This window comes from Oenanthe melanoleuca, chromosome 2 (genome assembly GCF_029582105.1).
Source record: "Oenanthe melanoleuca isolate GR-GAL-2019-014 chromosome 2, OMel1.0, whole genome shotgun sequence".
Classification (NCBI taxonomy): domain Eukaryota; kingdom Metazoa; phylum Chordata; class Aves; order Passeriformes; family Muscicapidae; genus Oenanthe; species Oenanthe melanoleuca.
The window spans coordinates 229,456-255,433 of NC_079335.1; the positions used below are offsets into that span (position 1 = coordinate 229,456).

Below are 25,978 nucleotides of genomic sequence, written 5' to 3' on the forward strand. Positions count from 1 at the left end.
GGAGTGGGACTGGGGGCACTGGGGAGATGTGGGACCATGGGACTGGGGTCCTGAGGGGTGAGAAATAAGACAATAGAAGGTTTCAGTTCCTCTGCAGGTGCTGGATAGGGCTGAAACGTGAAGTAGCAGAAAACACAGAAGGATGTAAAAGTGTAGACAAAGCAGAAAAAACGTGGCTGGAGCCAATGGACAAACTGATAAAAGGAACTCCAGTGTGGGGATCTTGGCAAGTTCTGTAACACAGAAGCAGCAGCAGTGGCCAAAAGTGAAAGGTCAGGGCGAGGTTTTCCTGGACATTGGGGCACTCAATGAAAACAACACCCGGAAAAACTATTGTTATTTCTCTCCAAGACAATAACATTATTTATTATAAGAGTCAGAGCCATGCAAATTATTTACGGGAAAAGCCCTGGTTCTGTGTTAGCTAAGCAGCCCACTTTAATGAATATTTATAATTAGGGTGGATAAATACCCTGTGGAAAGTCCCCCTGAGCTGCAGGAGCAGGAGAGATCCGCTGTGAGTCCGAGCTGATAAAGAATTCCGGCTCTCTGGTACCTCCAGCTGTGCCAGGGAGTTCACTCCGGCTGATTTCGGTATCAGGGGCTGGGGGGACACTGGGGACAATAGGGGAGGGACAGTGGACAGGGGAACTGGGATCTGGGGGGCACTGGGGGAGTCACAGGACTGGAATTGGATTTAGGGGTGCTCTAGGGGAAGGTGAGGGGGGACATGGGATGGTGGGAGTGGGACTGGGGTCATGGAGAGGCTGGGGCACACTGTGGGGGTAGGGGGTGATGCCTGAATTTGGGTTGAGGTTCTGGGGTGACACCGAAGAAATTGGGGACTGGGAGTGGGATTGGGGTCTGGGGACAGGCTGAGGGGAATAGTGAGGGGCTCAGGGAGTGACTGCAGGATTTGGGCTGAGGTCCTGGGTGTGCTGAGGGGAATTGTAATCATGGGAGTAGGATTGGGCTTCTGGGGTGGGGCCATGGTACTGTGGGATTGGGATTCGGGTCCCTGGGGGCTGGAAGACACTGGGGAGAGAAAAGTAACCCTGGATTTGGGATCAGGGACCCTGGACAATTTCAGAGGTCTCCTGACCAGGAATGCCTCCCTTCCCCCTGGGCTGACCCCACTGCCCTCCCCAGTCTCTCACTGAGGAACTCTCCCAGTGTCACCTCTGTGTCCCCTCTGTGTCCCCCAGTGTCCACACTGGTCCCTGTGGCCTCTCCCCTCCATGGCCCTCCTGGCTCTCACCCTGGCTCTGCTGGCAATGACCGTGGCAACCACGGCCATAACAGTGATACCCCTGGACATGGCCTGGAACTCCTTCGATGACCAGTACCAGGGCTGTGGCCCTGAGATGAAGGCGGCACTGCCGGCCCTGAACCACTCTGAGTTCCAGGAGAATCCTCTGTTTGCCAAGGTCTGGCCTGAGGCCGTGGAAGAGTGGCAGAGACGGGGGTCCCCTCTGTCCCCTCTGTCATCCTCAGCACAGGCCATTGCCATAATGGCCTACACCATGATTTACCTGCACAAGGAGTTCAACAACGCAGTGAGAGTGGCCGGGCGCTCCCCACAGGAATACCGGGACAACTTCCACTTCAAAACTCTGCATTTCCTGCTGACCGACGCCCTGGCCACGCTGAGGGCTGCTCAGAGGAAGCAGGAATGTCTCTGTGTGTACCGGGTGGTGGACAAGTACCTGTTCCAGGCAAAGGTTGGCGACATCATCCGGTTCAGTCAATTCGCGCCGTCGTCGCTTTGTGAAAATGTCATCCAAGATTTTGGGAAAACCACGGTGTTCAAGGTGCAGACGTGTTACGGCGCGAACATCAGGAAATTCTCCAGATATCCCAGAGAGGAGGAGGTGCTGATCCCACCCTTCGAGAAGTTCACCATCATGAAAGTCATCAAGGGAACAGGGAACGTCCGAATCCACCTCAAGTCCATCGGGACCTACAGCAAATACAACTGCGAGTGGCTGAAAGGTGGGGACAGCCTGGTGCCATGGGGACACCCACTGGGGCCATGGGGACACCCACTGGGGCCATGGGGACACCCCTGATGAGGCACAGGGGACAATGACACTGGGGATGGGGAACAGGGACAGGGGCATCCACGGTGTGTGTGGGTACAAGGACGCCCTGTGCCGGGGACACTAATTCTGGGGACAGGAATGGCCAGGACAGGGCACAGGGATGGGGACACCCCATATCTGGGAGACGACAGGGATAGGGACAGGGACAGGGACAGAGACACTCCTTCCAGGGGAGGACAAGGGCATGGACAAGGAGAGTGAGAGGGACAGAGACAGGGACCCACCCATTCCAACCCTGTCCATCCTCTCCACGACAGTGTTGTGGGGACAGACCCTGTGTGCTGGATTTGGGTGGGCCGGGACCCCTCATGGCACCCCTTCACCCCCTGGCACCTCCTGGCACCCTGACCCTTGTCGCCCCTAAGCCCACCATGACCCCCTGGACCTCTGTGGCCCCTGGACCCCCCCATATCCCTCCACACCCTGTCACTGTCACCTCATGGTCCCCATCTCTCCTGTCACCCCCAGCCCCATTACAACCATCCCTGACCCCCTCACTCCCCATGGTCACCATGACTCCCCTCTTTGTCCCCCAGGTGGGAGTGTCCCCAGGGTCCCCGCCCACCTCGGAGGACTCCTCCTGGCCACCACAGCCTTGGCAATGGCCACCGGGATCCTCTGAGCCACGAGGTCATCGAGATCCCCAAGGTCACTGTGGTCACTGTGACCACCAAGAACACCAGCACAGCTACAGAAATGAGATGTCTTACGTTGCAACACAGGTTGTGACTAAAAGTATGTATTGTATCACCATCTGTTAAACCAGCTGGGGCAATCATCTTCATCTTTCCCACAGCCCATCCTCCCTCCAGGAGATATCTCCTGTTCATGGCCATTGAGTCCCAGGGCATGACTGATAAAATTCCATCATCCCACTGGGAGATGCTCCAGCCAGGGGAGGAGCCAAACATTTCCTACCTAGCATCAGTGTTGCCCTGGGAAAGGCAGCTTGCAATAATAGATATAAAGGATTGCTTCTGTGTATCCCCCCTCTGTCTCCATGATGTGCCCAAGTTTGTCATCTCTGTTCCCTCCCCGAACAGACAGGGCCCTCTCAATGTCACCATTGGCTTGTCCTTCTCCAGGGAATGAAAAATTCCCCCTCTATTTGCCAGTGGTAAATTACCCACATCCTGTCACCCATCCAGAACCCGTTCCCCAAGACAATCATTCATCACTTCATGGATGATAAATTGGTCTGTGCATCAGAGAAAACTTACCTGGGCAGGACTGATAATAAAACAGTAAAGACCATCAAAGAGGCTGGGTTTGAGATTTGGGAAGATAAAATTCAATACCCCTGCCCTTGGACTTAGCTTGGATTCTGAATGCAAGAGTGGACCATGGTGTCCCAGCACCATGCAGGATGACCCAAGGACCCCAAGAGACTTGCACCAATCATGTGGATATATCAGTTGGGTACGGCCTCTGCTGGGGATCATGACACAGGACCTCAGACCCATGTTCAATCTCATTTCTCAGAGTGAGAACCTGGATTTGCCACCAACCCTCACACTGGAATCCCAAAATTCTATCATCAAAGTGCAGCAGGCCTTGTCTTCACACAGAGCCCACCGTATTGAGCCCAGCCTGCCTCTCCACCTCATCATCTTAGCTAAGGCACCTCGCTTTCATGGCCTCATCCACCAGTGGGACTCCAGACAAAAGGACCCACTTCGAATCACTGAATGAGTATTTACACAAAACTAACCCATCAAGACGATTGTTATGCCACACAAAAACATTGCACACCTTGTAAATAAAGCCAGAGCTTGCCTCAGGTCTTTTGAGGGGTGTGATTTCATATGGATCTATCTCCCATTAGCGACTACTGGAGATCTGGAGAACTTACTCCAAACCAACGGGAGCCTCCAGTTCTCTCTCAATAGTTCCACTGGCCAAATCTCGATTCATCCACCCAGCCATAAGCTGTTTAAGTTAGAATTAATCTGGTCCCTAAATCTGTACAAAGCCAAACGCTTCTCAAAGTTTTGATAATTTTTCGTCACGGCTCAGGGTCTTCCCACAAGTCAGTAATGATTTGGAGGGAGCCCAGGACACAGAAGTGGGAGTCTGATGTGCAGGTGGTGGTAGGATCCCCACAAATTGCTGAGCCAGCAGCCATCATCAGGGGTTTTGAGAGATTCCAAGAGCCATTCAATTTGATAAATAGATTCAGCTTACGTAGCAGGTGCAACTATGAGACCTGGACATTCTTTTCTCAAGGAGGTCTCAAATCCAAATTTGTACAAGTTGCTTTCAAGCTTCATGTACCTCATCTTCCACAGGAAGCAACCATTATATGCGATGTGTGTGAAATCATACACTGACCTTCCAGGAGCCACCATGGAATGTAATAGGAGGGGGGATGCACTGTCAATGCCAGTGGGAAATGCCAACATCCCTGACATTTTTGCACAAGTCAAACGTTCATATTCTTTCTGCCATCAGAACGTGCCTGCCATAATGTATGTCTTAAATTTATCTAAAGACCAAGCCAAAGCAATTGCGGTCCCATTCCCAAATTGCCAGGCTTATCAAGTTCCATCAAGGGGTTCTGGGGTTAACACCAGGGGCCTCAATAGTTGTCAGCTCTGGCAATCATATGTTACTGACATACCATCATTCAGAACGCGCAAATATGTACATATGTCAGGGGACCCTTTCTCTGGAGCAGTGTTTGTGTCGGCCCATGCATGAGAAAATACCACCCATACCATTCAGCATTTTCTCCTTGCATTTGCCACCCTGGGAGTCCCTGAGCAAGTGAAAACTGACAGCGGCCCTGCTCACCCCTCATGTAAACTGAAGGACATTTCAGTCAGTGGGGTGTAAAGCACAAGAGGGGCATGCCCATCAATCCCAGGCCAATTGATAGTTCAAAGGAGCCACCAGATCATCCAGAGAGTCCTTGATCAGCAGCAGGGAGGAACAGAGATCTTATCTCCCATTGAGAGACTCTGTAAAGTGCTCTGTGTCATTGACTTCCTAAACTGTTCTGCCTCAGAGCCTAACAACCTCTACTCCAGCACTTCTCAAACTCAGCCAGAGCTAAGCTCCAGGAGGAACAGCTGATGCTCATCAAGGACCCTGAAACACATCAAATATCTGGGCCTTTCCCTTTAATCACCTGGGGGAGGGGTATGCCTGTTCTCATTACCATCTGGCCCCAAATGGCTCCCAGGGAGAAACATTAAACCTTACCTGAGCCTGACAAACACTGCCCCCACAAATAACAATCACAGCATCTCCAAGTGTTAAACACAACAATCAAAAGATCAAACCAGCTCTGCCTGGAGACAAAGATGCTGATGCATCCAAGGGCCATGTACCATCCCCTGACCCCTTACAGAATCCAGACCTGCTACCACACTCCAGACAAATAGACACAACCTCAAACAGACACAAAACTTACCAGTCAGACAAAATCCCAACTACTGCTATTCAGCCTCCCCAACTCCTGATGAAACCTTAAACTCCACTTACCCCAACACCTACCTTCACACCCCCCTCCTCCCCAATCCGTACTGACATTTTAACACACCTACTCATCTTTTATCTTCCTCAACAAGACACCCACCTCTTTCCACAGTTTTCTTATTCTCATTAATTGAAAACGGAGTTATAGAGAATGGTGGAGACACACAAAAGAAAGAGAACTAGACACCTCAAAATTTAAAATACTTCCTAGAGATTTGGCTACCTATGGTGGGCAAAACCCTCGATATCATGTACACACAAAAACCACCCCAGGGTGCCGTGTAACTTATGCTGATTCTCTGTATCCTATTTGCCCTCCCCTCTATTACTCCACCCCTGTTCCCTCAGATGATTCGCTGGTTGCTCTACCCCACCCCCTGCCTTTCCCATATAACCCCGGCTCTCTTTGACTTCTGGGGTTTCTTTCATCCTTGGCACCTTCCTGGCATGACCCGATAAAGGCTCTCTGATGAGCCCCACACAAAGATCCTGTCTCAGTTCTTTGTCACCCTAAAGGGCCTCTCCCAAAGGAGCTGATAATCACAGCAGTGAGGCCAGTGTGCCTGAGCACCCCAGAACACATCTTTATAAAAACTCTTCTGTCTTTATAAAAACACTTCTCGAGAGAAGTCACTGCACCTTGGCACCACCCTCTACATCAAGAGGCACCCGAATAGGGACCTCTGCTTGGGGGTCCCTGGAGAAGCGTCTTTTTTGGGGAGCATCCCCTTCCTGAGGGAGGAACCTCACACCCATTTCATTCCAAGCAGGAATACGGTAAAGGAATCTCTGTCTGAGAGGGGACTGTATGTTCCCAAGGTCAGGTAACGAACACTGGGCCCCTACTCTGCTTCTTCACCACCTCTTGTCAATTGGGGGTTGGTGATTTGGGATGCCTCCAACCCAATTCAGCACCAAAATCTGCACAAGATTCCTCTCAGTCCAGTCCTGATGGCCATGAATGGGGCTTTGTCCCTTGGCCACATTCCAGGTAAAGTATCCTGCCCCTCCCTGAACTCCATCGAGAGCTTAAAGCCTGGAAATTGGGATGTTGGAGAGGGCAAGGACAGGTCCTAGCCCTGGGGCGGGACAGTCCCCAGTGCCACACTTGGATGGGGAGAAGTCGTTGGAGCAGCTCTGTAGAAGGATCTGGGGGTGCTGCTGGGTGACCAGTGGGGCTGGCTGTGTAGCCTGGGGCCAGGAGGGACCTGGGAGGCATCAAGAGGAGCAGGGCCAGTAGGCCAGGAGATGACCATGCCCCTCTGCCCTGCCCAATGAGGCACATCAGGAGTGCTGTGTCCCACTCTGTCCAGTTCTGTGTCCAGCTGTGTCTAGTGCTGTGTCCAGTGCTGTGTCCAGTGCTGTGTCCAGTTTGCCCAGTGCTGTGTCCAGTTCTGTCCAGTGCCATGCCGAGTTCTGTCCAGTGCCATGTCCAGTTCTGTGCAGTTCTATACCCAGCTCTGCCCAGTTCTGTGTCCAGCTCGGTCCAGTGCTATGTCCAGTTTGCCCAGTGCTGTGTCCAGTTCTATGCAGTCCTGTGTCCAGTTTTTTCCAGTGTTGTGTCCAGTTCTGCCCCAATAACCAGTCCAGGCCCACCCCGACTGATGCTGCAGTTGGTGAAGGAGAGAAGCACCAGCAAACCTCGGGGGAGTCCATGGGATGGGGACTGGTGTATGACCTCAGACACTCAGTGTCCCCAGGACAGAACTGTCAGGACAGTTCACGAACAATGCCAGGTCTATTTTAAATTAACCTTTTGAGCTCAAACCCATCTCCTCCAGGGATCTCTGAAAGGAGAAACTTTCCTGGGGATTGCAGGCAAATGGATTTTCTGAGCTACCATGCCAAGAAGGGTTCAGGTATCTCCTGGTGTTGATGGAGTCCATTTTTGGGTGCACAGAACTTCTTCTGCCTCACCAACACAGCCAGGGAAGCCCCTCAAGAAATCATCCCCAGGCTCGGGGTGCCTACAGGAATGTTATCTGGTAAGGAACCCCATTTGGTGTCTGGGGTGTGACAGCAGCCCAGTGAGTATTGGGGAGTGGGATTGGGAACACTGGTGGGGATGTGGGACCGTGGGATTGGGGTCCTGGGGGATCAGAAATAAGAGAGAGAATGGAAAGTTTCTGTTCCCCTGAAGATGCTGGCTGAAAGATGAAGTATCAGAAAAATATTAAAGGATGTAATTGTGGGGACACCGCAGGCCAAAGGTGGCTGGAACCCATGAGGGGTTTTGACACGTTCTGTGACACAGAAGCGTCAGCACTGACCAAAAGCAAAAGAACAAGGCAAGGTGATACAGGATATTGGGCCACTGTGTGAAAACCACATCCTGAAGCCCCTTTTATGGCCCCTTGTTGGGTAAAATTCTATGCTAAAAGAGGCAGAGTTATGTAAATTATTTATGGGAAAATGCTGGTTCTGTGTCAGCTAAGCAGCCCATTTTAATGAATATTTATAATTAGGGTGGATAAATACCCTGTGCAAAGCCCCCCTGAGCTGCAGGAGCAGGAGAGATCCGCTGTGAGTCCGAGCTGATAAAGAATTCCGGCTCTCTGGTACCTCCAGCTGTGCCAGGGAGTTCACTCCAGCTGATTTCGGTACCAGGGGCTGGAGGGACACTGGGGATACTTGGTGGGGACAGGGGACTGTGGGATTGGGGTCTGGAGGGTGTGCTCTGTGGGAGTCACAAGACTGGGACTGGGGTCCTGGGGTGCTCTGGAGGAAAGTGAGGGGGGACATGGGATGGTGGGAGTGGGATTGGGTTAATGGAGAGGCTGGGACACACTGTGGGGGTAGGGAGTGATGCCTGGGTTTGGGTTGAGGTTCTGGGGTGACACCGAAGAAATTGGGGACTGTGAGTGGGATTGGGGTCTGGGGACAGGCTGAGGGGAACAGTGAGGGGCTCAGGGAGTGACCCCAGGATTTGGTCTGGGGACCTGAGGGAGTTGATGGGAATTGTAATCATGGGAGTAGGATTGTGCTTCTGGTGGGGGGGCATGGTACTGTGGGATTGGGATTCAGGTCCCTGGGGGCTGGGGAACTCTGGGGAGGGAAAATTACCCCAGGATTTGGTGTCATGGTCCCCAACCATGTTCAGGGGTCTCCTGGCCAGGAGGGCCTCCATTCCCCCTGGGCTGACCCCACTGCCGTCCCCAGTCCCTCACTGAGGGACCCTCCCAGTGTCACCTCTGTGTCCCCTCTGTGTCCCCCACGTCACCTCCGTGTCCCCTGTGTGTCCACCTGTTTCACCTCCATGTCCCCTCTGTTTCCCTCAGTGTCCACACTGGTCCCTGTGGCCTCTTCCCTCCATGGCCCTCCTGGTTCTCACCCTGGCTCTGCTGGGCACGACTGTGGCCACCACGGCCTACAAGAAGACCCTGGACATGGCCCCGAACTCCTTCGATGACCAGTACCAGGGCTGTGGCCCTGAGATGAGGGCAAAGCTGCCGGCCCTGATCCGCTCCGAGTTCCAGAAGAATCCTCTGTTTGCCAAGGGCTGGCAAAATGCCGTGAAAGAGTGGCAGAGACGGGGGTCCCGTGTGTCTCCTCTGTCATCCTCAGACCAGGCCATCGCCATTATGGCCTACACCATGAATGACCTGTACAAGCAGTTCAACAAGAAAGTGAGAGTGGCCGGGCGCTACCGCTGGGTGTACCGAAGGAGGTTCCACTTCAAAACGCTGCATTTCCTGCTGACCGACGCCCTGACCACGCTGAGGGTCAAGCAGGGACAAAAATGTCACTGTGTGTTCCGGGGGACGGACAAATACCTGTTTGCTGCAAAGCGTGGCGACATCGTCCGGTTCGGTCAATTCGCGTCAGCGTCGCTTTCCGAATGTGTCGCCAAAAAATTCGGGAACACCACGGTGTTCAAGGTGAAGACGTGTCACGGCGCAAACATCATGGCATTCTCCAAATTTCCCAAAGAGGAGGAGGTGCTGATCCCACCCTTCGAGAAGTTCAATGTCACCAAAGTCATCAAGGAAGGGAAGAAGGTGGAAATCCACCTGGACTCCATGGGGACCTACAGCAAATACAACTGCTTGTGGGTGAAAGGTGGGGACAGCCTGGGGCTGTGGGGACACCCACTGGGGCTATGGGGACACCCCTGATGAGGCACAGGGGACAATGACACTCACTGGGGATGGGGAACAGGGACAGGGGCACCCACGGTGTGTGTGGGGACAAGGACGCTGTGTGCTGGGGACACCAAAACTGGGGACAGGAATGGCCATGACAGGGCAAAGGGATGGGGACCCCCAAATCTGGGAAGGGACTGGGACAGGGACAGGGACAGGGACAGGGACAGGTACAGGGACAGGGACAGGGACAAGGACAGGGGCAGGGACAGAGACAGATACAGGACACCCCCGTTCCGAGTCTGTCCATACTCTCCACAGACAGTGCTGTGGGGACAGACCCTGGAAGTGGGTGGGCTGGGACCCCCCCATTGTACCCCCTGAACCCATCACCCCTGTCACCCCCTGTCACCCCCCATATCCCCTCCCATCATCCCTGTCACCCCTAAGCCCACTATGACCTCCCTGGCCCTTGCACGCCCCCATGCCCCTCCACACCCTGTCACTCTCACCTCATGGCCCCCATCTCTCCTGTCACCCCCAACCTGATTATGGCAAACCCTGACCCCCTCACTCTCCCATGGTCCCCTTGACTCTCCTCTTTGTTCCCTAGGTGGGAGTGTCCCCAGGGCCCCTGCCACCTCGGAGGACTCCTCCTGGCCACAATTGTCCTGGCAATGGCCACTGATATTGTCTGAGTCACGACGCCACCAAGATCACTGAGGTCAGCAAGTTTGCTGTGGCAACTATGGCACCAAGACCACCAAAGTCACTATGGTCACCATGATCACCAAGACAACCAGAACCCCCAGAGAAACGTGGCCACCAAGGCTCCCAAGGCCACCAGTGCCACTATGGCCACCTTGGCCCCCATGGCTTCCATGAGGTCACTGTGGCTACCACTGGCACTGTGGTCATTGCATCCACCACTCTGGCCACCATGGTCACTATAAGCACCAAGGCCATTGAGACTCTCAGAGCCCCAAGGCTACCACAGCCACTGTGGCCACAGTGCCACAAGGCCATTATACATAACAATTATATAGAATCATTCTATCAAAACAATTCTAATAAATAGTTCTATCAAATCAATTGTATGAAAAAATTCTATTAAATTGTTCTATCAAAACTATTCTGTTAAATAATTGTATCAAATATATTGTGTCATAGCAATTCTATTAAATCATTCTATCAAATCAGATCCATTAAATAATTTTGTCAAAGCAGCACAAAGAGACAATTCTCAAGCAGGGCTCGAAATCATTGCCCGCATCCACACCTGTGGGAACGTCTCTTCCTCTCGGCCTCGTGGAGGATCCTTGGGGGGCACCCCCTTCCTGGGGGAGGAACCTCACACCTATTTCATTCCAAGCAGGAATATGGGACAGGAATCTCTGCCTGAGAGGGGACTGGACACTCCCAAGGTCAGGTGATGAACAGCCAGGCCCCACTCTGGTGCTTCACCCTCAGTTGTCTCTTCAGGGTTTGTGATTTGGGCTGGTTCCAGCTGAATTCAGCACCAAAATCTGCACAAGATCCCTCTCAATCCAGCCCTGGTCGCCACAAATGGGGCTTTGTCCTTTGAGTACATTCCTGGCAAATCATCATACCACCCCCACTCTAGGGAGACATTGAAGTCTAGAAATTGGGAGTTTGGAGAGGGCAAGAGCAGGTCCTGCCCCTGGGGAGGGACAGTCCCCAATGCCACCCCCTGATGGGAGGAGCTGCTGGAGCAGCTCTGGAGAAGGACCTTGTGCTGCTGCTGGGTGACCAATGGAGCTGGCTGTGTGGCCTGGGGCCAGGAGGGTTCTGGGAGTATCTCAGTTTGAAGGACAGGTGTCTGCTAGGAAAGCAGAATCCTCCTTTAAAATGGAGAAAATAAACCTCCTCCCTCTTAATTTGTATAATTGTGAAATTATGGGGCTCTCAGGCAAAGACATGGGGATCGGAATAACAGTTCTTTATTCGCATGTACAACAAGGCAAACAAAACAACAACTGTGGAATTAACAACAAACAGAACAGGAATCCAGTTCCAGCCCTCTCGGCCGTGTGAACTTTCCCCTTGGTGCAGTTCCCGTCACAGCCAGCAGGGATCGCTGGCGGCTCCGGGTGGGCTGGGCAGGTGCAATGATTCCTCCATGGCTCCAGGGGGTGCTGTGGACACGGTGGGTGCAATGATTCCTCCATGGCTACAGGGGGTGCTGTGGACAGGGTGGGTGCAATGATTCCTCCATGGCTGCAGGGGGCGCTGTGGGCAGGGTTCCTAGTTCTTCCCAGTGCCATGTCCAGCTCTGTCCAGTGCCGTGGACAGTTCTGCCCAGTGCTCTGTTCAGTTCTATTAAGTGTTGTGTCAAGGTCTGCCCTGTCCTGTGTCCAGTTCTGTGCTGCTCTGCGCCCAGTCCTGGTCTCTCTCCACCTCTGTCCAGTGCCATGTCCAGCTCTGCCCAGTGCTGTGTCCAGTTCTGCCCAGGGCTGTGTCCAGTTCTCTCCAGTGCACGTTCATTTTCTGCTCAGTGCTGTGTCCAATTCTGTGCTGTTCTAGACCCAGTCGTGGTCTCAGGATGACTCTTCCTGAGCTGGGAGGTTGGACCAGGTGCCCACTCTAGGTCGTTCCATCCTGACCCATTCAGGAATTTTGGGATTCTGGGAGTTGTGTTTGGGAATTGCCCACCAGAGGGCAGCAGCAATTGCGGGACATCAGCTGCAGTTCTGGGTGCCACCAGCAGGCGGCAGAACGAGCTGCTGGCGCTGCCGAGCCCCCGGGGCTCAGGAATGGTTCAGGATGGAGTGACCATTAAGTGCATCCAGGGTCAGCCCTGCCAGGCCTGGGACACGGCCCGGGACGGGGCAGCCACAGCTTCTGCGGGCAGCTGGGGCAGCCCCACCCTCACAGGGCCGGAGTTTATGGGAAGATGGGCGGTGATGTCCTTGCAAAACCACTCAGTGTGTTGGGGTCTTTAGGAGAAATGGTTGTCAGTGTCTTCAAAATGGGGTTTGATGTGTCCATATGAGGAGACATGAAATTTATCACAGCACCCAGGTGGTTTCATCAGAGAGTTTGAGCTTCCAAAATTTGGGGTAATAGGAGAAATGAGTCCCCACAAAGTCTATTGTATAACCCAGACAGCCTGAACTTCTGAATTTTGAGGGGAAATGGCAGGTCCGAGGGGATGTGGGGCAGGTGGTTTGGGAAGGCTGCACCTTGCCGGTGCCTCAGCAATGGGAAAAGGAAGAGAGTTGGAGATAAAAGGAGGCTGAACCCTCCAGAACCCCGAGAGAGAAATCCCACGGGGGCATGGCTGTGGGAACTCTGTCCCTTTATTCAAATAGAGTTTCAAGAATTTTCTGTGGACACTTGACCTTTACCCTTTACCCACACACTGAAGCTGCTGGGCAGAGCTTAAATATTGACTAGCAAAAACGATAAAAGGATATAAACATATTTACACAGGATAATAAATGTGGAGAAATAGAAAAAGGGAGCTCCAGCGGGGTATTTGATAAGTTCTGTAACGCAGAATCTGCAGTGCAGGCCCAAAGCAAAAGTTCAAGGCAATGTGAGGTATTGAGGCACTCAGCAGAAACCACACCCTGAAATCCCATTTTTATGACTCTCCAGGACTTCAAAATTATATCTTATAGAGACAGAGCTATGCAAATTATTAATAGGAAAAGCTCTAGTTCTGTAATAGCTAAGCAGCCCATTTTAATCAATATTTATAATTAGGGTGGATAAATACCCTGTGCAAAGTCCCCCTGAGCTGCAGGAGCATGAGAGATCTGCTGTGAGTCCGAGCTGATAAAGAATTCCGGCTCTCTGGTACCTCCAGCTGTGCCAGGGAGTTCACTCCGGCTGATTTCGGTATCAGGGGCTGGGGGGACACTGGGGACACTTGCGGGGGACAGAGGATTGTGGGATTGGGGTCTGGGGGGCACTGGGGAAAAATGAGGGGGGAACTCGGGATGGTGGGAGTGGGATTGGGGTCATGGGGGGCTGGGGCACACTGTGGGTGTATGGGGTGATGCCCGGATTCCAGCCAATTTTGTTTCAGGGGCTGGGGGAAACTGAGGACACTTGGGGGGCACAGGGGAATGTGGGATTGGGGCAGGAACTGGGGGAATCACAGGTCTGGGATTGGGGTCATGGGGTGCCCTAGGGGAAAGTGAGGGGGGACATGGGATGGTGGGAGTGGGACTGGGGTCATGGAGAGGGTGGGGCACACTGTGGGGGTAGGGGGTGATGCCTGGGTTTGGGTTGAGGTTCTGGGGTGACACCAAAGAAATTGGGGACTGGGAGTGGGATTGGGGACTAGGGACAGGCTGAGGGGAGCACTGAGGGGCTCAGGGAGTGACCCCAGGATATGGTCTGGGGTGCTGAGGGGAATTGTAATCATGGGAGTAGGATTGGGCTTCTGAGGGGGGGGCATGGTACTGTGGGATTGGGATTCGGGTCCCTCGGGGCTGTGGGATATTGGTGAGGCAAAAGTAACCCCAGGCTTTGGGATGAGGGACCCTGGACAAGTTCAGGGGTCTCCTGACCAGGAATGCCTCCGTTCCCCCTGGGCTGACCCCACTGCCCTCCCCAGTCCCTCATGAGGAACCCTCCCAGTGTCACCTCTCTGTACCCTTTCTGTGTCCCCCAGTGTCCACACTGGTCCCTGTGGCCTCTCCCCTCCATGGCCCTCCTGGCTCTCAGCCTGACTCTGCTGGCAATGACCGTGGCCACCACAGCCATAACAATGATACCCCTGGACTTGCCCCTGGACTCCTTTGATGACCAGTACCAGGGCTGTGGCCCTGAGATGAAGGCGGCACTGCCGGCCCTGAAACGCTCTGAGTTCCAGAAGAATCCTCTGTTTGCCGAGGTCTGGGCAAGTGCTGTGAAAGAGTGGCAGAGACGGGGGTCCCGTGTTTCCCCTCTGTCATCCTCAGACCAGGCCATCGCCATCATGGCCTACACCACGAATAGCCTGCACAAGGACTTCAACCATAATGTGAGCTTAGCCGGGCGCTACCGTGGGTTATATCAGGACTATTTCCACTTCAAAGTTCTGCATTTCCTGCTGACCGACGCCCTGGCCACACTGAGGGATGCTCAGGGGAAACAATGTCACTGTGTGGTCCGGTGGCCAGACAAACACCTGTTCAAGGCAAAGCTTGGCGACATCGTCGGGTTCGGTCAATTCGCATCCGCGTCGCTTTGCAAAAATGTCACCAAAGGATTTGAGAGCACCATGATGTTGCAGGCGTGGACGTGTCATGGCGCATACATCAAGAACTTCTCCAGATATCCCTTTGAAGATGTGGTGGTGATCCCACCCTTTGAGAAGTTCAAGGTCACCAAAGTCACCAAGAAAGGGGAGAATATGGAAATCCACCTGGACTCCATCGGGACCTACAGCCAATACAACTGCGAGTGGCTGAAAGGTGGGGACACCCACTGGGGCCACGGGGACACCCACTGGGGTCATGGGGACACCCACTGGGGTCATGGGGACACCCCTGATGAGGCACAGGGGACAATGACACTCACTGGGGATGGGAAACAGGGACAGGGGCACACACGGTGTGTGTAGGGTCAAGGACGCCCTGTGCCGGGGACACCAAATCTGGGGACAGGAATGTCAATGACAGGGCACAGGGATGGAGACCCCCATATCTGGGAGGGAACAGGTACAGTGACAGGGACACCCCCGTTCTGACCCCGTCCCACCTCTGCGCAGACAGTGCTGTGGGGACAGGCCCTGTGTGCTGGATGCAGAAGGGCTGAGACCCCTCATGGCACCCTCTGATCCCCTGGCACTCCATGTCACCCCTCATCACCTCCTGTCACTCCCTGCCATCCCCCCATGTCCCCTCCCCATCAACCCTGTCACCCTTAAGCCCACCATGACCCCCCTGACCTCCCTGGCCCTTGCACGCCCCCATGTCCCCCCACACCCTGTCACTGTCACCTCATGGCCCCCATCTCTCCTGTCACCTCCAGCCCGATTATGGCCATCCCTGACCCCCTCACTCTCCCATGGTCCCCCTGACTCTCCTCTTTGTTCCCTAGGTGGGAGCATTCCAAGGGCCACTTGCCAACTTGGAGGACTCCTCCTGGCCACAACTGTCCTGGCAATGGCCACTGGGATACTCTAAGCCACGAAGCCACCAAGGTCACTGAGGTCAGCAAGGTCGCTGTGGCAACCATGGCGCCAAGGCCACCAAAGTCAGTGTTGTCACTATGGTCACCATGATCACCAAGACAACCAGAACCCCCAGAGAAACGTGGCCACCAAGGCTCCCAAGGCCACCACTGCCACTATGGCCACCTTGGCGCCATGGCTTCCATGAGGTCACTGTGGCCACCACTGGCACTGTGGTCATTGCATCCGCCACTCTGGCCACCACGGTCACTATAAGCACCAAGGCCACTGTGACCATCAGGATCACCAAGACTGTCCGAGCCACAAGGCTGCCACAGCCACTGTGGCCACTGTGGCCACTGTGGCCACTGTGGCCATCAAGGCCACTGTGCAAATCAATTCTACTAAATAATTCTATCAGAACAATTCTACTAAATAAGTGTATCAAATCAATTGTATCGAAACAATTCTCTTAAACTGTTCTATCAAAACAATTCTGTCCAATCATTCTATCAAAACAGATCCATTAAATAATTTTGTCAAAGCAGCAAAAAGAGACTATTCTCAGGCAGGGCTCGATGTCACTCCTCACACCCGTGTGAACGTCTCTACTCTCAGCCTTGAGGAGGATCCTTGGGGGCTACCCCCTTCCTGAGGGAGGAACCTCACACTCATTTCATTCCAAGCAGAAATACAGGACAGAAATCTCTGAGAAGGGTCTGGGTGTTCCCAGGGTCAGGTGATGCTCAGGGGGGTATCGGGAGGAGTGGGACCAGGAGGTCAAGGAGTGACCATGCCCCTCTGCCCTGCCAAGTGAGGCACATCAGGACTGCTGTGTCCCACTCTGCCCAATGCCATATGTACTTCTGACCAGTTCTCTGTCCAGTTCTATCCAGTTCTGTGTCCAGTTTGGTCCAGTGCTGTTCCCAGTTCAGCCCAATTGCATGTGCAGTTCTGCCCAGTGCAGTGTCCAGTTCTCTCCAGTGCCATGTTCAGTTCTGTCCAGTGCTGTGTCAATTCTGTGCTGCTCTCGACCCAATCCTGGCCTCAGGATGACGCTGCCTGAGCTGGGAGGTTGGACCAGGTGCCCACTCTGGTTCCTTCCATCCTGACCCATTCTGGGATTTTGGGATTCTGGGAGTTGCGGTTCAGGAATTGCCCACCGGAGGGCAGCAGCGAGCGCGGGCAGCAGCTGCAGTTCCGGGTGACACCAGCAGGCGGCAGCACGAGCTGCTGGCGCCGCCGAGCGCGCGGCCCCGGGATCGGGAATGGTTCGGGATGGAGCGACCTTAAAGCGCATCCGGGGCCAGCCCTGCCCGGCCAGGGACATCTTCCCCTGGGCCAGACTGCTCCAAACCCCATCCAACCCTGGCCTTGAGCCCTTCCAGGGACGGGGCAGCTGCAGCTTCTCTGGACAGCCTGTGCCAGGGCATCACCACCCACACAGAGCAGGAGTTTATAGGAAGATGGGTGGTGATGTCCTTGAAAAACCACTCAGTGGGTCGGGGTCTTTAGGAGAAATGGTTGTCAGTGTCTTCAAAATGGGTCTTGGTGTCTCCACATGAGAAAACATGAAGTTTGTCACAGCACCCAGGTGGTTGCACCAGAGAGTTTGAACTCCCAAACTTTAGGGTAATAGGAGAGGTGGGCCCCCACAAAGTCTATTACATAACCCAGACAGCCTGAACTTTTGCCAGGAGGTGTCAGGGGATCGGTGGCAACCCTGTGAACTCTGGAACTGCCCACCTGCTCATCACCCCTCATGTGGGGAAGAAGGCTGGGAGCATGGGGGAGGAAGGAGGGCAAAGTGTTTTAACTGAGGACCCAAACCGGAAACTTTCTGTAATTTTTCAATTAACTTAACAATAACATGAAAAAGAGAAATAAATATAGCAACTGGTATGTCTCTCTCAGCCTGAACATGAAACAACTTCTCTACACTGTCCCAAAATTAATTGAAAAAACTAGAATCCTGTGTAGCGTTAGGAAAGTATTTAAAATCCATTGAACAAATTTTTAAGATTCCGCTCAGAAAACTTAAATTCCCCTAATTCAACAGTACCCAAAACTTGGTAAAAGATGCCTTTCTCAGGAGGGATAAGCTTAGGGGGACTAAGCTCGTTGCCCTTCCTGGAGCTTTGTTGCAGTGACCAGAAGTAAATGGGAAAACAAAAGGAAATGACACAAATATATAATCAAGTCAGAGTGCAATCCCCAGTACTGATTCCAACTTACGATTTTCCTTTGGGCAGGAGAGACCCATTGGATCATAATACAGACTTCTGGGCAGGTGCTCAACCCGTCCACTGGTCCTTGAGATTCTTCTCCAAGGCTTTGAGCAGAGGGTCCTGGTGACCCCTTGGATAGCCCTTGCTAAAAGTGAGAGGTTTTTGGGAAAGCAGCAACCCAAGAGTGACTTGTGTCCTGCAGCTGATGCCTCAGGAGACGCTTCTTCAGGGATCCCCGAGCAGAGATCTCTGTTCAGGAGCCACTTGCTGCAGAGGGCGGTGGCCAAGGTGCTGTGAGTTCCCTCGAGAAGCGTTTTTATAAAGACAGAAATGTTTTTATAAAGGTGTGTTCTGGGGTTCACAGGCAGAGTCGCCTCCCTGCTGTGATTATCAGCTCCTTTGGGAGAGGCACTTTCGGGTGACACAGAACCGAGATTTTTTCATGTGGAGTTCTGCAAAGAGCCTTTATTAGGTCTTGCTACAAAGATGCCAGGGATGAAAGTAGCCCAGGAAGTCAGAGGGAGCCGGGGTTATATGGGAAAGGCAGGGGGTGGGGTAGAGCAACCAGCGAATCATCTGAGGGAACAGGGATGGAGTAATAGAGGGGAGGGCAAATAGGATACAGAGAATCAGCATAAGTTACACGGCACCCTGGGGTGGTTTTTGTGTCTCCATCACATCGAGGGTTTTGCCCACCTAAGGGCCTTTCTCTGTTACTGTATGAGGGTTATAGAGGGGAGAAAAGATACAGTAACGTGACATTCTTTTGTAAGAAAGAATAGCTTATTGAAAGATGCCTTGGCTTATAGATAAGACAGTTCCGTGTAAAACAAAGTACAGATGGTTCCTTGGTCAGAGAAGGAGACATTTCTTGCTCCAGGCTTTGTCACGGATCCAGCTGGTGTTTATCTTTTGTTACAATTATTTCTTTTATGTTTACAGGACAGGAAGACCTTTCGCTTGGGAAAAACCCTAGCTGAGCCTGAGAAAGTTAGACTGGAAAAATCCTTTAAGATTTTCCCTGGGCCTGTAATGGCCACATTTCTCTAGGGTTGCACCTTAACCCTTTTGGCCTTCAGGTCTCATCCCTCCACGGGAGCACTGACATCACTGGGTCTGAGGGCCCACCGTCCTCCACAACACCCCCTTCTTATTTAATGACAATGAAAAAACTGTGGAAAGAGGTGGGTGTCATGTTGAGGAAGGTAAAAGACAAGTAGGTTTGGTAAAAGGTAAGGAAGGGTTGGGGAGGAGGGGGGTGTGAAGGTAAGTGTAGGGGTAAATGGAGTTCAAGGATTTCATCAGAATTGGGGGAGACTGAATAGCAGTAGTTGGGATTGCATCTGGGTGGTAAGTTTTGTTTTTATTTGAGGTTGTGTCGATTTCTCTGGAGTGTGGCAATGGATCTGGAGCCTATAAGGGGTCAGGGGATGGTACATGGCCCTTGGATGCATCAGCATCTTTGTCTCCAGGCAGAGCTGGTTTGATCTTTTGGTTGTTGTGTTTAACACTTGGAGATGCTGTGATTGTTATTTGTGGGGGCAGTGTTTGTCAGGCTCAGGTAAGGCTTAATGTTTCTCCCTGGGAGCCATTTGGGGCCAGATGGTAATGAGACACAGACATACCTCTCCCCCAGGTGATTAAAGTGAAACGCCCAGGTATTTGATGTGTTTCAGGGTCCTTGATGAGCACCTGCAGTTTCTACTCAAGCTTAGCTCTGGCTGAGTTTGAGAAGTGCTGCAGTAGAGGTTGTTAGGCTCAGAGGCAGAACAGTTTAGGAAGTTAATGACACAGTGCACTTTACAGAGTCTCTCAACGGGAGATAAGATCTCTGTTCCTCTGTTCCTGCTGATCAAGGACCCTCTGGATGGTCTGGTGGGTCCTTTGAACTATCAATTGGCCTGGGATTGATGGGTATGCCCCTCTTGTGCTTTACCCCCATGGACTGAAATGTCCTTCAGTTTATATGAGGTGTGAGCAGGGCCACTGTCAGTTTTCACTTGCTCAGGGACTCCCATGGTGGTAAATGCAAGGAGAAAAGGTGGGGGGGGGCCCGTCGGGATAAGTTGTTCTCCCCCAAAAAATGGAAAGTCATCACGTCACAGTCACCAAATTTGTTATAAATTACTCACCACAATCGGGTAGGTCAATCAATAAGGAAATTTATAAGTTCGTTGATAAGGAACAGGCAATGCAGGGCTGGGGACGTGGGGAGTCTGTGCTCTGCCAACACGTCTGTCCTTCCCCAGTCACTGTCCCTTTTATAGGCAGTTTCTTGGTGGGCTGTGACGTGCCCACTGTGCTGGGGTGCAAGTCCAAGGAAGCCTGAACATGTTGGCTAGGACTCCAGCAGCAGTGGCTACAAGCCCCCAACAGGTTTGGACAAGGCTCGAACATGTTTTCAGGTTACACTCTTAGCAAGCAGGTAACAGCAGAGACAAGCCTGCTCATGTTCAAACAAGCCCACATTTTCCTGATACATAAGAGTGGATACAATTCATGATTATCGTGACAAAATAATAAAAATACATTAAAAAATCAACAATTTACAGCAAAGTGATTTAAACAAACATAATGAAATTAGATTTTCTTGTGTCTCATGTCTATGCTTTACTTTGGATTCAGCGTTCTGGTTTATATTAATTATAATGACAGGAACCACTATGTAACATTTCACTGCCCAGATGACCTCGCCTCAGATTTTGGCTTTGGGTGGGCAGTGTCCCTTCTGTGTTAGAGAACTTATCAAACTTTATCTCTTTCTTCACTGGTTGAAGCCACGTTTATTGTGCTGTGTGTAAGGAAAATTAATCCACAAACACCAGAGGTTTATGTCCAAAAAGGAGACAGAGGAGTCCTTTTTGCTTTATTCGAATAAAGGGAGAGGCCATGGGGCATTCCCCTGGAATCTCTCGAATTTTTGGAGGACGCAGCCTCCCTTTTTATCCTAATTTCCCGGCCGCTTTTCCCTCTCTCTTTCCCCATTGGCTGAGGTACTTGAGAGGCACAGACTTCCCGGAACGCCTGACACCTGACATTCCCCTCTAATGTATAACCCTCCCTTTTAATTTTTAATTCTTGTAGAATTCATAGTTTCCCCCCCTGTTGCTTCTTTCATCTTCTGTTACCCAATTTCATTTACCAGCAAACCTACAGTTTGTTTGTAAAGGCAAATCTCTTTTTCCATTCACCAATCAGTGTAATCCCTCCCATTGTTTCTTTTATCTCTAGGTGCTAACTTTATCTACCAACAGATTTACAATTTATTTGTAAAGACAAATGTAACATTCCTCTCAATCCCTCCTCTTTTATTTTTAGTAATTGTCTTTACAAACTTTAGCTATCATTGTCTTAATTTCTTGTTTTTGTGTCTTTTTTGGTTTTGCAATTATTTGCAATGACATCAATTTCTGTCCTTTCATAGCCATCTGTGGATCAGTAGGCATGGCTATAACATGCATTCCCTTGATCACATGTTGAGTAAGTTGTATTAAGCAAGGGATCATGCATGGTAAAAATACTAGAGTTGCTACAGCACATAAGAGAAAAAAAGCAATTGTTTTAACCCACAGTTTACCAGGTAGCCATGAAAACATGTCCCATTCCCATTCTTTCCATGTTTGGACACGTACATGAGCTAACTTTCTTATTCCTTTTGCTATTTGTTTCACTACTTTTCTATTGTCATTTATTTGCAAACAGCAGTTTGAGTCATTTAATTTGCCACACATGCCCCCTTCTTCTGCTAAGAAATAGTCTAATACCATCCGGTGTTGAAATATTGCATTTCTCATCTGAGTAGATTGGTCAGCAAGAAGGTCAAGAGCTGTAGCTGTCTGGTTACTTACTATTTTAAAGACAGCTTGTAACTTAACTATTTGATTTAAATTATAAATGGGTTCTCTGGCACCTGATATTAATTCATTAGGATTTTAAGTGGCTGGTCCATAGTGTTGTATGGTTTGTTCAGGTGGCCACTCATTATTACCCACTTTTGGGTGCTACCCCCAGCCAGGGATACATCAATTGACCGCTTTTCCCTAATTAGATTATCATATACCTTGATTTCTAACTGGTTTCCCTGAACCTGTGGTAGCAGAAAGAACAGAGGTCTGATATACCCCACATAACATATCCCCAAACAGTTTGGGGGTAACCTGCGATAGGCGTGTTGGCCACAAATCCAGTAATGCCCCTTTAAAGCCCAGGTCCCATTGGCAAAGGGACCTTCCCAATTTTCATGATCAACTGGGAGGTCAAAATAGAGCTTGCTTCCTGGGCCTAGTGGTCCCCCAACAATAGTTGCCCCACCATAGGAATCACAGTATTTGCACTTCCATGCTCCCACATGACGTTTCCAGCTGCAGTTACATCCCAGATCTGTCTTATTAGATTTGGACCAGAACCTGATAAAAAGAGTTCGAGTTCCATTCCAGTGTTGCCAGTTCCACTGATAAAGTCCAGTCACAAACACTTTTTCCCACGGATATGCTTTCTGTTCTATTTAGACAATAAGTGCCTCTTTTAGAAGAATGAAGCTGCCATGGAATTCTTTTTTTTTTTTTATCCCAAAATTTTGTTCCATTATGGACCTCACTCAGGGTGCTAACCCACCATTTAGGTTCGACTGGGCTGGCCACCCAAGGCCAGTTTTCAGATCCTCCTGGCCCCCCACAGACCCAGCAATTGCTAAGGTTAAAGGTTTTTTTGCTACTTCTTCTCTTAAAGTAAAAAATTTTTTATTTTCTCATTCCTGGCCCCACCCTAACTGACAGTATAAAGGTAAGATTATTAAGATAAACATTCTGATGGTGTTATGTAATTCCCTAACTTAATTTTTACTTTCACGTGTCTTTTGCACCTGTGGTGAGTGAAGGCACAGAAACAGCTTAGCACAAAGAAAACAGTGACAGCAAAGGGCTGGCCCCCCAGCCAGACTGGAGATCCGAGAGGAGGGATGCCCACACAAACTTTCAGCAGGCAGTCCGTGGGTGGGCACACGAGGCTTCCCTCGATGTCGACGCACTTGCTACTGCTCCAGTCCGCCCCTGCGGAGTGTCAGTCGCGGCTTCCCGTCCCTCTCCTCCAGCTGAGATGTCCAAATCTCTGGGGCCTCAGAGACCTTGACCCGAGTGTGATGGGTCCACCCGTGTTCAGCTGTCTTGACGGCTGTTTCTGTGGTCAGCAACACCTGGAACGGTCCATGCCACTTCACCACCAGCGGTGCTTCTTTCCCCTCCTTAACTAGGATCCAATCTCCTGGCTGGATGTTGTGAGCAGCAAAGTCCAAAGGCAGGGTCTGTGCCAGCTGAGCCTCCTGTCAAAGAGATTTCACAACAGACAGCATCCAAGCCACACAGTGTCTCAAATACACATTACTTATCTCTACCCCCCCACTAGGCTGAGAATTTCAAGGGTAAGGAATTCTAAACATTAATTCAAAGGGAGATAATTGAATATCTTTCCTGGGTCTGGCCCTTATTCTTGCCAAAGCCAGGGGCAGGAGCCGTATCCACGGCATCTTGGTTTTTATTACCAGCTTTAGAAGGTGTTTATTTTTCCATTCATTCTTTTAACCCGACCCGAACTCTGGGGGTGCCAGGGGGTATGCAGGTTCCATTGTATCCCTAAAGCAGCCATAACTTCTTGAAGAATTTTTTTTTTTTTTTTTTTTTTCTGTAAAATGAGTTCTCCTGAGACTATTGCTTCCACAATTCCATATTTTGGAATTATTTGTTCCAAAAAATACTTTAACAACTGATCCTGTAGTTGCTGAAACAGTAGGGAATGCTTCTGGCCACCCTGTTAATTGACATACTATTACCAGAAGATATTTAAACCTTGCCACTCGGGGCATTTTAGTAAAATCCACCTGACATCTCTGGAAAGGATGTACAGCCCAAGGCCTCTCTCCCCTGGCAAGTTTCTTTGTAATTTTGTTATTGGTTTTAGCACAAGTCAAACAACCCTCAAAAGCTCGTTTTGCCAAGCTAAAGAGACCCACAGCAGCATACATTTTTAGGAAGACTTCTGCCAGCCCTCGAGAGCCATAATGACTCCATGAAGTTGTTTTAACAATTGTAAGGCCAGAACTTTTGGGATCCACTGCCTCCCATCTCTTGTAAACCAATTATTTGCTCTTTCTTCTGCCCCACTTTTTAAATTATCTTAAGTTCCTCTAGTGGGAAAGACAGTTTCTCCGACAGCGGTGCAGTTACTGGGAGTAAGGGGAGGATCTTAGAGATTTTTTGCAACAATGCAGCTTTCTGAGCTTCTTTATCCGCCAGTCGGTTTTCTATTGCCTCCTCTGAGTACCCTGCCTGATGCCCCTTAATGTGGATTATTGCCACCCTTTGTGGTAAATTCACCACCTCTAATAGGTGAGAGACTAAGTTCTCATGGGCTAACATCTTTCCCCTACAATTTAATAAACCTCGTTCTTTCCACAGTTTCCCAAATGCGTGTATCACCCCATATGCATATTTAGAATCAGTAAAAACATTCACTGTCTTATCCCGGCTCACAGCTCTGATCAGCGCATACAGCTCAGCTGTCTGGGCTGACCAGGTGGGAGTAACCTCCCCCCTTTCTTTAATTGTTTCCCATTCACGATAGAGTATCCTGTAAAACGCTTCTAGTTTATCACTCTTGACGACCCATCAATGAACACATTCTCTCCCTCAGGCCAGGGAGTATCTCTCAAATCTTTCCTAGCTCTAGTTTGAAGATCTATAACCTGGATACAATCATGGCTTTTCTCCTGTCTCCCCCTTGGCCATTTAAACAGGAGGCTGGATTAAAATTTGCCCCATTTTTAAATTCTAAATCTTCCTGTTCCATTAAATAAGTTTCATACTGTAATAATTGAGCGCTCGTCATCCACTTAGAGGCTCTCTCAGTTAACAAAGCTTTAATCTGATGTGAAACCTTTACGATCAGATACCCTCCCCTTGTCAGCTTTCGTGTCTCAGCCACCATCAGAGCTGTGGCTGCACAGTTCTGCAGACAACGGGGCCAGCCTCTGACCACTGGGTCTAACAATGTAGAAAAACAGGCGACAGGCCTCCTGTCCCTCATTCTTTTACACCAAAATTCCTCTAGCATGACCCAGCTCAACACCCACATGTAGTTGAAATTCCCTTTCTGTGTCCGGAAGAGCTAAGACCGAGGCACTAACCAATCTATCCCTTAATTTTCCAAAGCACTGCTCCACCTCTGGTGTCCACATCACTACACCAGGACCGCTCTGGGTTAAAAGTTACACAAAGGTCTAGCCACAACAGAAAAATCCTCGATCCAAGCTCTGCAGTACCCTACCAACGCCCAAAATTGCCGTAGCTCCTTTTCAGCCTGGGGAAATGGTATTTGCAAAATCCCTTTTATTCTTTCTGGATCAATACACTGTAACCCCTCAGTCAGAATGTGTCCCAAATATTTGACCTTTTTTTTTTTTTTTTTTCTACTAACTGAGCTTTCTTTTTGGACACTCTAAGTCCCTTTTTTTTGCAAGGAAATTAAGCAGTTTAAACCTGTCCCCCACATCGATTAACAGTGGTTGAATAAAATACACTCCCTCATCCTTTCCACTCACTCCTTGAATAACCACAGATCTTTTTGACAATTTTTCCCCCCTAGGTATAAAATTTAAGGTGGATTGGGAGGCCCCTGTGTCTACTAAAAAACACACCTCCTCTCGATCTGGACCCACCTTAAAAGTTATCAAGGGCTCCTGAGTAGTGGGTCCTTGATATAATAGGAGCCCCTGACATCCCTAACAATCCATTTCCATTATCCTCTGGACTTCCTCTTCCTGAGGGTCCAGCTGTTTCTGCGGACACTCATTTTTCCAATGCCCTTCTGCCCTGCAGATAGCACACTGGTTCCTCCCCAGCCGCGGTTTGGGTTGGCTTTCCCCTGCCGAAGAGGGGATGTCTCTGCCACTTCCCTGTGGCCAGC

General features: G+C 50.7%; 3 protein-coding genes across 11 annotated transcripts; all 3 read left to right on the plus strand.

Moving 5' to 3' along the window:
• The first annotated feature begins 368 nt into the window (after positions 1-368).
• Positions 369-10,737, plus strand: LOC130250273 (erythroblast NAD(P)(+)--arginine ADP-ribosyltransferase-like). 3 transcript variants are annotated; one of them, XM_056485775.1, is made up of 3 exons: positions 369-594; positions 1,174-1,992; positions 10,278-10,737. In XM_056485775.1, the coding sequence occupies exons 2-3, from the start codon at positions 1,239-1,241 to the stop codon at positions 10,385-10,387; spliced, it is 864 nt and encodes a 287-aa protein (XP_056341750.1). In that variant the 5' UTR covers positions 369-594; positions 1,174-1,238; the 3' UTR covers positions 10,388-10,737. The 3 variants fall into 3 exon arrangements, with proteins under 3 accessions (XP_056341750.1, XP_056341748.1, XP_056341751.1); XM_056485773.1 differs by having other exon boundaries at positions 370-593; positions 1,195-1,992; positions 10,278-10,736; XM_056485776.1 differs by lacking the exon at positions 10,278-10,737 and adding an exon at positions 2,639-3,882 and having other exon boundaries at positions 374-594; positions 1,206-1,992.
• On the plus strand, positions 8,062-16,288 carry LOC130250272 (erythroblast NAD(P)(+)--arginine ADP-ribosyltransferase-like). Of its 7 annotated transcripts, XM_056485772.1 has the most exons (4): positions 13,140-13,228; positions 13,394-13,528; positions 14,310-15,093; positions 15,722-16,288. In XM_056485772.1, exons 3-4 carry the CDS (start codon positions 14,343-14,345, stop codon positions 15,805-15,807), a joined length of 837 nt encoding a protein of 278 aa, XP_056341747.1. In that variant the 5' UTR covers positions 13,140-13,228; positions 13,394-13,528; positions 14,310-14,342; the 3' UTR covers positions 15,808-16,288. The 7 variants fall into 7 exon arrangements, with proteins under 7 accessions (XP_056341745.1, XP_056341746.1, XP_056341747.1 ...); XM_056485770.1 differs by lacking the exons at positions 13,140-13,228; positions 13,394-13,528 and adding an exon at positions 8,062-8,182; XM_056485771.1 differs by having other exon boundaries at positions 13,119-13,528.
• Positions 8,130-9,712, plus strand: LOC130250274 (erythroblast NAD(P)(+)--arginine ADP-ribosyltransferase-like). Its single transcript, XM_056485777.1, has 2 exons — positions 8,130-8,216; positions 8,861-9,712. The coding sequence occupies exon 2, from the start codon at positions 8,894-8,896 to the stop codon at positions 9,695-9,697; it is 804 nt and encodes a 267-aa protein (XP_056341752.1). The 5' UTR covers positions 8,130-8,216; positions 8,861-8,893; the 3' UTR covers positions 9,698-9,712.
• Positions 16,289-25,978: the final 9,690 nt, after the last annotated feature.

What these genes read in the sequence shown, in the direction of transcription:
- LOC130250272 (XM_056485766.1), top strand. Translation starts at nt 14,259, where the DNA reads ATGAGGAACCCTCCCAGTGTCACCTCTCTGTACCCTTTCTGTGTCCCC. An exon ending in GTGGGGACACCCACTGGGGC is followed by an intron (nt 15,114 to 15,155) that starts CACGGGGACACC and finishes ACCCACTGGGGT; the next exon opens with CATGGGGACACCCCTGATGA.
- LOC130250273 (XM_056485775.1), top strand. Translation starts at nt 1,239, where the DNA reads ATGGCCCTCCTGGCTCTCACCCTGGCTCTGCTGGCAATGACCGTGGCA. An exon ending in CAACTGCGAGTGGCTGAAAG is followed by an intron (nt 1,993 to 10,277) that starts GTGGGGACAGCC and finishes TTTGTTCCCTAG; the next exon opens with GTGGGAGTGTCCCCAGGGCC.
- LOC130250274 (XM_056485777.1), top strand. Translation starts at nt 8,894, where the DNA reads ATGGCCCTCCTGGTTCTCACCCTGGCTCTGCTGGGCACGACTGTGGCC.